The sequence below is a fragment of the Mesocricetus auratus genome, unplaced genomic scaffold (genome assembly GCF_017639785.1).
Source record: "Mesocricetus auratus isolate SY011 unplaced genomic scaffold, BCM_Maur_2.0 Super-Scaffold_100008, whole genome shotgun sequence".
Classification (NCBI taxonomy): Eukaryota; Metazoa; Chordata; class Mammalia; order Rodentia; family Cricetidae; genus Mesocricetus; species Mesocricetus auratus.
In genome coordinates this window covers 82,135,247-82,146,046 of record NW_024429192.1, presented here as the reverse complement: position 1 = coordinate 82,146,046, position 10,800 = coordinate 82,135,247, and the positions used below count along the sequence as shown (strand labels likewise).

The 10,800-nt window shown below is 44.4% G+C and overlaps 2 protein-coding genes across 3 annotated transcripts in view; one reads left to right on the top strand and one right to left on the bottom strand.

Moving 5' to 3' along the window:
* Positions 1–2: 2 nt before the first annotated feature.
* Positions 3–8,176, top strand: Aimp2 (aminoacyl tRNA synthetase complex interacting multifunctional protein 2). 2 transcript variants are annotated; one of them, XM_005079938.4, is made up of 4 exons: positions 3–145; positions 4,150–4,356; positions 6,471–6,702; positions 7,644–8,176. In XM_005079938.4, the coding sequence occupies exons 1-4, from the start codon at positions 131–133 to the stop codon at positions 8,030–8,032; spliced, it is 843 nt and encodes a 280-aa protein (XP_005079995.1). In that variant the 5' UTR covers positions 3–130; the 3' UTR covers positions 8,033–8,176. The 2 variants fall into 2 exon arrangements, with proteins under 2 accessions (XP_005079995.1, XP_005079994.1); XM_005079937.4 differs by having other exon boundaries at positions 7–265.
* The window catches only part of Eif2ak1 (eukaryotic translation initiation factor 2 alpha kinase 1), a 37,687-nt gene continuing 35,039 nt past the window's right edge, over positions 8,153–10,800 (bottom strand). Inside the window, 1 exon segment of the mRNA XM_005079941.4 lies at positions 8,153–9,131. Coding sequence (XP_005079998.2) covers positions 9,027–9,131 — 105 coding nt within the window. The 3' untranslated portion in view covers positions 8,153–9,026.

The window sequence follows — 10,800 nt, the reverse complement described above, 5'->3', positions numbered from 1 at the left end:
TCCCCCCCCCCCCCCCCCGGAACGCCAGCAGCAGGGTCAGAAAGAAGGCGGCTACTGTCTGAGGTGGCCTTGGGCGGCCTCTGAACGTTTGTGTCCCTCGCCCGCTACCTTCCTTCCTTTGGTTCTCACCATGCCGATGTACCAGGTAAAGTCCTATCATGGAGGCAGCGCACCTCTGCGTGTAGAGCTTCCAACCTGCATGTACCGGCTCCCCAACGTGCACAGCAAGACCACCAGCCCCGCGACCGACGCGGGCCACGTGCAGGTAGGAGCATGCGGCCCCTGCCTAGTGCGCAGGCGCCGGCCGCGCCGCGCCCTGTCCCATTCCTTGTCTAGTGCGCCGGCGCTGCAGCTGCTTACGACCCTGGTCCCGACAAAACCCACCTGGGTCAGTGCTGCTGTGGGTTCCTTTCGCGATCGCCAACCGCACAGAAAAGTTAATACGAAAATGATCACTCCGAGGAATTTGCAGAGCGAGCCCGGGGTCACAATAACTCGGTTTGACAGTTTTAGTGACCCATCCTTCCGGTTTGCAACTTTTCCACAGAGGTCCCGACTTTTACTGTAGTTATGTGTTGGTTTTCGCGGTTAGGTTGTTGAGTATGTATCCTTAAGCTATGTATTCTTGATGCACTGTAAGGATATAGTATGTGTTCTCTTGTCTGGCGTGTAAGATTTTCAATCATTTTTGTTGCAACAACGAAAGTGATCATGTTCCTTTACACTGCCTGCCCCCACTCATGGGCACTGGAATTTATAGATCAGCTAACATAAATATGCAGTACAGTAATTCCTGGTCTAGTGAGCAGGTCTGTCTTCCACTTTACTTGGATAAATTGTTTTCCAAAGTGGTTATACCGGTTTATGCTGTCATTAGCTGGATAATGTAGGCATTCTAATGTTTTAATTTCATTTCTCAAGTTTCTAAGTAAGTTGAAATACTTTTTCATGCAGAACACGAGGGCCTTTTGAACTCATGTAGGGCTGCTGTCTTTGAACTCGTGTAGCCAAAGGTGATCCTGAGTTCCTTTTCTGGCCTCCACCTCCCAAGTGCTGGGATTAGAAGTGCTTGCCACTTTACCTAATTCAAAATGTTTAGCTTTCCATGTTTTTCAATTCTGGCATTTTGGATAGATGTGTAAATAGATGCTGTTGTGGTCAATTTTCTTGTTACTTGGCATCCTTTATCTTACTATACTGGAAGAGAAGTGGTTAACCCACAACCTAGTGATATTAACTGTTAGAGTCTAACTGCAGTGCTTTGAAAACAACAGCAGACAAGGTTCAATGGTCCTTTAACTAGAGACAGTTATAGAGGAGAGGTCAAATGCACCTTCAACTGTATATTCCTCGGGAACAATAAAGAACTCAAGAGTAGGGTTGTCACCCTCATTCAGCCACCTAGGTCTTTTTTTAGGGGGTGGGGTTATTTTGTTTGTTTTCCTGGAGATGGATTCCCATATGCTGAATAAGTACTACTAATGAGCTACATCTCCAGCTCTGCCTAATTTAAAGTCTGCCTTACTTTGTTTAAACTTTGACATTGTGTGACTTTCCTGGGGAGACCTGAACAGACATCTATTTGCCTCAGGGCAGAAGCAAAAACAGACCCAAGAATTCCACCAAAAGTCTGGCTTGGAAAGTCAGTGTGTTTAATAGGGGTAACTTACTGGCATGTGGCCAGTATACAAGCAGCTTCATCACTACTTGTAAGTACTCCCAGCTAATACTAACTGTTGTATATCCTCGGGGGAGGGTGCTCCTGTTCAGCCCCATAAGCCCCCTCCCCCTTCCATGCTAGTGAACCCAATCTTATGAGGGAACCATGGGATACAAAGCCACTCTGATTGCAAGATGACAGCAGCTATGTCATGCTCAGAATTTCATGAACATCTCTGAACTTCTGATTTAGATGACACACATTCTGCTGCAGTACCAATTCCTCTAGCAGAGTATAACAACATGAATGGACACATAATTAGAAATCAGAGCCACACAATGAATTGACTGCTTTTAAATACATAAAATGAAACCAGTGGATCCTCACAATTTACTCTCAGCAAGGGAACAAGAAGCCAGCATTGGAGAGAGTAGTGAGGTAAAGCAGACCTTGAGCATTTTGGTGTTACTCAGCACAGGAGAACCTAGATCAAGCTGGACTACAACTCAGAAATCACAGTCCTGTTATATTCACAGTTCATGCCTCACACTTGCTTCAGTGTGTGTTGATTCAATTTTGGATCTAGTAGCTGCTAATTTGGCCCTGGTGGGATAGGGCTTCCTACAAGCTGTTAAAAGAGACTGGAGTGCTGAGCATGGAACATGGTGTTGTACCCCTATGTAACTTTTGGGAAGTTTCATTTAAAGACATTGTGGTTCTCTCTCTCTTTATATATATGCATGCATACATATACACACATACATATACACATATATGTATACATACACACATTTGGGAGGTTTCATTTAAGGCCATTGTAGTTCTCTCTCTACACACACATGCACACACTGGTAAGAGAAAACCGATACCCTTATACTGAAGGATACTTCAAAACCTGAGTTTCAGGGCTAGAGAGATGGTTCATTGCTTAACAGCACTTGTTCTTGCAGGGGGCCTGGTGTGGTTCTCAGAACCTATAAAGAAACTTACAACTGTATGTCTCCAGTTCCAGGATATCCAACTCTCTCTCTCTTCTGGACTCTGGGCACTGGTGCACAAATGTGCACAGACATACATGCAAGCAAAAACATCCATACACATAATAATAAATTTAAAAAAAAAGAGTTTCTTTCTCCCCGTTATTTGCATAAATTATTTTCTATTTCCCTTCTCCATCATTTCTCTGCTCTTTCAAGCATAGTCTTTGGGGATACACTGGGGATGTATGGTTGAGACAGTGTCTTATATAGTCTCTGCTACTCTCAAATTTGCTATGTAACAGTTAAGGCTGTCCTTAAACTTCTACATCTTCCTGCCACAACTTCCCAAATACTGATATTACAGGTGTGCACCACTATACCTTAAGCAAAGTTTTTTTTTTTAAAGATTTATTTATTTAGTAGGCCAGAAGAGGGCACCAGATCCCACTACAGATGGTTGTGAGCCACCATGTGGTTGCTGGGAATTGAATTCAGAACCTTTGGAAGAGCAGTCAATGCTCTTAACCTCTGAGCCATCTCTCCAGCCCAAGCAAAGTATGTTTAATTAGCCTGTTATTGAGAATAAAGGATTTTGGGTACTAGGTAGGAAGATCACGTGAGCACAGAGGTTCAAGAGCCATCCTGGACAACACATAGCAAAGACCTTCTGTTTTTAAAAAAGTTGGGTGTTTTGTTTCTTTCAGGCTTGGCGATGCACACCTATAATCCCAGCACACTGGAAACTGAAACAGGATTGTGAATTCCAGACCAGTTCAGTCTATATACTGAAACGGTGTCTCAAAGTAAAAAAAAAGAAGTGCTAGGGGAAGAATAGTGTTTTGTTTTCATTTTCTTTTCTTGTCTGAATTTCTTGAAATGGGAAATCAACTATTTTTTAAGTTTTGTTTTTATTCTTATTTATATGTATGTGTGTATGTCTGGGTGAGTGAATGATGTGTGTGGGTGCCTGTGGGAACCAGAAGAGGGTGTCAGATCTCTTAGACCTGGAGTTACTGTCAGTGATGAGCCTCCTATTGTAGGTGCTACAAACCAAACAACCCCTTGGAAGAGCAGCAAGTACTCCTAACTATTGAGACATCTCTCCAGCCCCCAAAGTCATGCTCAGTCATGTTTCTTCCTTGTTATAGAGCATTGTGATTCATTTGCAGGATCCCTTGGACTGGATGAAAGGAGATGGTTCTGTCGCTTCAGAGAGTCTTAATTTTTATTTTTTTTAAATCCATTTATTTTGGTGGGGAAGAGAGTGTCTACTGTGGCATCGATGTGGAGGTCAGAGGAAAACTTGCAGAAGTTGGTTCTCTCCTTCCACCATGTGGGTCTGGCTGATAGAACTCAAGAATTTCAGGGTTGCCAGCAAGCACCTTTATATACTGAGCCATCTTACTGGTCCATGGTGTGTTTTTAGAAGGTGGAACTTCAGTTGATCTAATTTAAGCTGAACTCTATGATATTACAGGAAGTGACCACTCAAGATGTTGGTTTTTTTAGGAAACATCTGAGCTATCTTTGCAAGCCCTTGAATCCCGCCAAGATGATATTTTAAAGCGCTTGTATGAGTTGAAGGCAGCAGTTGATGGCCTTTCAAAGATGATTCACACTCCAGATGCAGACTTGGATGTAACCAACATCCTGCAAGCTGATGAGCCCATGCCTTTAACCACAAATGCACTGGACTTGAATTTGGTGCTTGGAAAGGTGGGTTCATTATGAAAGGTGACAAACCAGATGTCTACAGTCCCAGTGACTTGGATTTCTAGTTTTCAGAGGTGAAGCAGAAAGCTTGTTTGCTTTATTCTTCTCTACATTATTGCACTTAGAGCTGTTGTGGTGGCCCACTCCCAACACTTGGGGGCTGGGTTAAGAGGATCATGAGTTCTAGGCTACAGGGAGGTCCTATCTCAAAAACAAGCCAACAAACAAATAAATAAAATGAATGACTGCACCTGAATCACAGGTCATCTTTACAGAGTTAAGAGTGAAGAAAGCTCTAAAGCCTCTTCTTATGGTGAAGAGAGAGTCCGGGGTCCCCGCTTCCTATAGTCCCACCTGTGTCAGCAACCTCTAAGCCCTAGAAGGGGAGGGCATCTCAGTTAATTTTAGATGCCACTCAGCAGAGCAGAGGTGTCCTCCTTAATTCTTTCTGAGAAAATGCCCTGGCTACACAGAAAAATCTCACCACCCCTGTCCAAGTACCTGCTACAAGCCATTTTCGGTCTTGCACATTTGTACTTTGTGTAAGTTTGCTGTATTAAGAATAAGTTGTGGAGCTGGGTGGTGGTGGTGCATGCCTTTAATCACAGCATTCGGGAGGCATAGGCAGGCAGATCTCTGAGTTCGAGATCAGCCTGGCCTACAGAGCGAGTTCCAGGATAGCCTCCAAAGCCAGAGAAACCCTGTCTTGAAACCCCCCCCCCCAAAAAAGAGTAAGTTGTGGGAGCTGGGGAGATGGGTCAGCAGTGGCTGTGTTACTACTACAAAAAAATAAATGCATCAGCTAGCATTCATGACTGAAGTATATAGAATTCAACTTACCCAAGGGATCAGTCCATATGCAAGGCTGTCCCATTTATTCATAAGTGGTGGTGCTACTTGAAGATGCAGTCCATGATCCTGCATTAGTAATCTCTAGAATTCTGACAATACAATGTGAAGACCTAAAAAGTACAAGTGTCTTGTGACTCATAAAGGGCTTTGACAACCTTTAGCTTGTCGTTTCTCCCATCTTCTCATCTGTCCTGTGTATTTTCATGCTCTGAAGAAGCAACTGAAACTTGACCAGGCCCCTGAGAGCTAGAGTCTCCAAGGTGAATCAGGAAATATGCACAGCCAGGGTGCTGCCTTCTTAATGTGCTGGAAGTCTTTGCAGCGCTGGTGGTGCTCAGGATGGAGTCAAGTCCCTGGACAAGTAGCCTACACCCCACACTCATGTGTCTTCCTGTATATGTGCAGGTTCACATGCACACGTATGCAAGTGCATGTGAAGGCCAGAGAACACGCTGAGGTATTTTCTCAGGCGATGCTTGTTTTTTGAGACAAGATCTCTCAATGACCTAGAGCTCACCGAGTACTGGAAACAGCTGGCCAGGGCTGCAGGGTTAGCCTTTGCCCCTCCTCAGCTCTGGGACTAAAGCACACTGCACTTGGGTTTTAAAGATTGAACTCAGGTCCTTAAGTTTTAAGGCAAGCACTTTACAGACTGGCTATCCTCCCTTTTTTTTGAGATAGGTTTTCATGCGGCTCAGGCTGGCCCCAGACCCACTTTATAACACAATGTCTCAAATTCCTTTTCCTCCTACTCCTGTTAGACGTGAATTACAGGCTTATTTCCCGCTGCACTTTCTACTGAGCTCAGTGGCCTTGGATAACCTGCTTGCCTTCCCAGGACTCAAGTTTTCCCAGCTGTCAAGTGGGGTCACAGCAGCATCTTTTTGTTTGTTTGTTTTTTGTTTTGTTTTACGAGACAGGGTTTCTCTATATTGTTTTGGAGGCTATCGGTCCAGCCTGGCCTTGAACTCACAGAGATCCGCCTGCCTCTGCCTCCTGAGTGCTGGGATTAAAGGTGTGCGCCACCACCGCCCGGCCCACAGCAGCATCAAGTAAACTCCATAAAGTTCTTGGAGGAATACCTGTTTATTTGTGCATATAGATGGCACTTTTGTTTCAAGATAGGGTTTTCTGCATAGCCCTTGCTTGTTCTGGAACTCTGTAAACCAGGCTAGTGGCTTCCAGAGTGCTGGGATTAAAGGTGTGCACCACCATACCTGGCCAGATGGCTCTTATTTACTTTAGTGTTTTGGTCTCTCCCTCAGGATTATGGGGCACTGAAAGACATCGTGATCAACGCAAACCCAGCCTTCCCGCCCCTTTCCCTGCTTGTGCTGCATAGGCTGCTCTGTGAGCGCTACAGGGTCCTGTCCACTGTGCACACACATTCGTCAGTCAAGAATGTACCTGAGAATCTTCTCAAATGCTTCGGGGAGCAGGCTAGAAAACAGTCCCGCCATGAGTATCAGCTGGGATTCACTTTGATTTGGAAGAATGGTAAATAGTGGGCCTGGGTTGAACTTACTTGGGCTGCAAAGGGGTGGGACTACAACTGTTTGTTATTGGGTGGAATCCTCTCCAAGTTTAGCCAGCTTATGGAGCCATCAAGAGGGAGGTAAGTCTTCACACCAGAGTAGCCCCCAGTGTTCTGGAGAGGTTGGGGTTTATCCTGTGCAACCTGGCAAAGCAAGGGAGTAGTGACTATCCCCACTGATCATGATATCCTAAAATTAATTCAAGGAACACTAATAGTATCTTTCTCTTTGGCCTGCAAAGACAGCAGGGTATCATTTAATCTATCACCCACTGAGAAACGCCTCTCCTGCTTGAGCGAGCTGCAGACTGGTGGAAGCACATTAATCCAGTGATACCTATTTTGAAAAAGTAGCCCAAGCTAGCTTCCAATCCGATCTTTGGATTTAACACACTTGTGTTTGTGTGTGGTTGCAAAGGGGCATGTTTGTAGAGGTCATGGACAAGTTGCAGAAATTGTCCTCCACAAGTTAGACCTTCTGCTATAAGTCCTGGGGACTGAACTCGGGACTGCTGTAAGTGCTGTACTTGGGGGCAGGTGCCTCTACCCACTGAGCTATTTCACTCACCCTGCCCTTCATTACTTTTTTAAGGGAGTAAGTTGCACTTAAAGACTCTTAAAAGCCTGGTGTGGTGGGGTATGCTTTTAATCCCAGCACTTAAGTGGCAGAGGCAGGTGGATCTCTAAGTTGCAGGCCACCCTGATTTACATAACAAGCCAAGGATATATAGTTGAGACCATGTCTTAAAAACAAAACCTAAAGGTTCTTGAGTATTACAGATGTTGGCCATGGTTCTTGCTAATTGTCTTGCCGTCAATTTATGAATGTGAGTTCATCCCCCTCCTCACGGCACAAGGCTGTCACTTTGGCTCTACATGTTTTTGTTTTGTTTTTTCTTTCCAGTACCCAAGACACAGATGAAGTTCAGCGTACAGACAATGTGCCCCATCGAAGGAGAAGGGAACATTGCACGATTCTTGTTCTCTCTGTTTGGCCAGAAGCACAACGCTGTCAACCTAACCCTCATTGACAGCTGGGTGGATATCGCCATGTTTCAGCTGAAAGAAGGGAGCAGTAAAGAGAAAGCAGCTGTTTTCCGCTCTATGAACTCTGCTCTGGGGAAGAGCCCATGGCTGGTTGGGAACGAGCTCACCGTGGCAGATGTGGTGTTGTGGTCCGTGCTACAGCAAACTGGGGGTGGCAGTGGGGTAGCACCCGCCAATGTGCAGCGGTGGCTGAAGTCCTGTGAGAACCTTGTCCCCTTCAGCACTGCCCTCCAGCTCCTTAAGTAAATTCTAGCAGCTTGTCTTGCAGGGTTCATTATAAGAATGATACAGCTTCAAGTCTGTTGTCAGGAATGGGACTTGTTCTAGAATCACAGTCTTTTCACTAAGCCAGTCTTTGGGCATCAATAAAGATATAATCTGTGGATTTTATTTTAAGTCAGTAAAATCAAGTGCACTGCACTGAGATGATTACCAGCCGGGTCAGGCACTTTATGGCATCAGAGATTGCTGTCTAAAGAACACACAGGTGGTTTGGGGAGTTGAGGGCTTTAAAAAAGGAAATGGACCATGGGACACTGTGCAAGATAAGGGCAGAAAACATGACATCTAAGCTGCTAAGATCACTTAAGGGCAAGGAGTTCAAAGCTTGGTAGAAGCAAGCCGAGAGTGGTGGCATGTTGAAAGAGAAGAGAATGGCTGTGCTAAGAAGCTGAACTCTGACCTTCCAGGCAGTGCACAGCATACACAAGTTTTAAGCCAAGGAGTGATCAAGTGTCTGTTTTAACTGGCCTCATCAGCACTATGAAAAGACCAGGGAAGACTTGCAGCTGTCACAGTAACGGTAGCTCAGTTGGCATACAGGCTGGGGACAAGCAGTGTGATGGAGGGGGAGCACTGATTTCTGTAATAGAACCTTCTGGAAGACAGGATGGTCAATAGGCAGAGCTTAAAGTAACAGAATGGTACCTTACCTTAAGTTTTAGGGGTGGGCAGTAACAAATATTTAAGTAGGGAATTCAGGAATGGAAACTTAGAGGGCAGGAGGAACAGGCTCAATTTAGTGCAGTCTTGGATCATAAAAGGGTTCCTTAAGGAAAAGGAAGCTGGGGTCCTTTTATATCTTTGCACAGGTTTGCTAAGTACAGCTGGGAATGACATCATCTGTCCCCAGCTAAGGGTTGAAAATTTACATTCCTGTTGACTTTTTAAGAGTGTGAGTTCACTTTCCCATGGTAGACAGGATAATTCAGGCTATACAGGTAGGCCCCCATTCTTCCTCTCATCCCTTCAGCCCTTTGTCCTGGGAAAGGAGGCTTAGTTGCTTCTTTAATTCTTCAATTTCCTTCTCTTGCTCTATTATCTTCATCTGCAATGTGAGGTTAACCTAGAAAGAAAACATTTTAAGCTCTATTAAATTGGTCTGGCCTTCGAGATGTTCATATATCCTGGTTGTTCCTGAACGGCAGCTATAACAACCAGAATATCACTAGTCTCCCGCAAGCATCAAGTATCAAGTTGCCATAGTACCAACTAATTATGTGATACCTATCTATAGCCTGCAAATGCTCCATTAACAGATGCCTTATAACTGGAGCTCAACAGGTGTCTGTCAGTCCCTGGTGGAGATACAACTATCTGCTAGTTCACAAGACATTGTTGACTTGGAACTTCACTTGCCACCCAGGCCAAGATAGCTGGCTCATTTGAACTTCCTCTTTTCACTTCTCAACATCATGAGAATTACAGGATTTTGAAACTTGAGCATTTATTTACTTGTTTATTTATTTATGGCTTTTTGAGACAGGATTTCTCTGTGGCTTTGGAGGCTGTCCTGGAACTAGCTCTTGTAGACCAGACTGGTCTCAAACTCACAGAGATCTGCCTGCCTCTGCCTCCCAAGTGCTGGGATTAAAGGTGTGTGTCACCACTGCCCTGCTTATTATTTTTTTAATATTTAGAAATTAGATCTTCACATTTATTTTTGTGTATGTATATTTTGTGTATGTGTAGCATGATGCACTTGTGGAGGTCAGAAGTTCCACTAAGTGTGTTCCAAGAATTGAACTGATTACCAGACTGGCAGTAAATGGCATACTGACTTGTTTGGCCAACCTCAATGTTTTTGAGGCAAGCACTTTCTTAATGAACCACCTTCCTAGCCTCCTAGCTAGCTTTCAAAAAGTGAACAGTAAGTGGTTCACAAGCTAGTACCCATCAGAATCACTTCTGGGATCCATAAAGTGCAGACCTCTACTCCCGATCAGCTCAGAATTTGTTAGCAGGTTAGGAAGTGGAGAGCAGAGAGCCAGAGAATGCTATCATATTCCCACAGTACATTCTTCTGCTGACCTGGAGGCCACACCTGTAAAGTCTGACACTTGTATGCTGCTACTCAGATACCAAATATAACCTAGAAATCCTGCTTGAATGTATATTCTAGCAGTTGGTGGGCTGGCTGCTCGTTAGAGACTATATGAGTATCACTAGGTATCCAGGACCAACCTAGAGCCCATGGACCACATGGACTATATGAGACTGTAGCTAGCTATGAATGTGGTCCAACACAGAACTGTAACCTAATTAAAGCATATGTGTATGTACACACATACACACACACATTTGTAACTTGGGTTCCATGGTACATGAACTTCTGTTGTAATTTCAAGGGTGAACAGGCTCGTTAAAGAATGTATCTTGAATCAACCTTTAATGAAATCATAGGCTTCTAGAGCAAGAAAAGGATGAATCAATCACCTACTGTTTCCACATATAGAGCAGACACTGTTCTTGGCACCATAGACATATGGCAGGAGAAAGCCAGTTACAGACAGTGGCATGCTGAAAGATAGGCAGAGGCCATCCCTACCAATACTGTCCATGCCTACTCAGAATCACTGCCTCTTTTACTACTGAGTACATTACAATTCCCTGGGTAGGAAGGAAAAAATAAAACCTTTCTCCCACTTAGCAAGATGAGGACAGAAAAGAAACTATAGCCTAGACTACATTTAAAACAGCTAGTTGGCAGTGTGCCATCACATACCTGGACTATG

Bases quoted from the DNA above. Each gene is read 5' to 3' on its own strand.
- Aimp2 (XM_005079937.4), top strand. From the start codon at position 131: ATGCCGATGTACCAGGTAAAGTCCTATCATGGAGGCAGCGCACCTCTG. The intron at 4,357-6,470 runs GTGGGTTCATTA...TCTCTCCCTCAG, and splicing joins TGAATTTGGTGCTTGGAAAG to GATTATGGGGCACTGAAAGA. The intron at 6,703-7,643 runs GTAAATAGTGGG...TTTTCTTTCCAG, and splicing joins CACTTTGATTTGGAAGAATG to TACCCAAGACACAGATGAAG.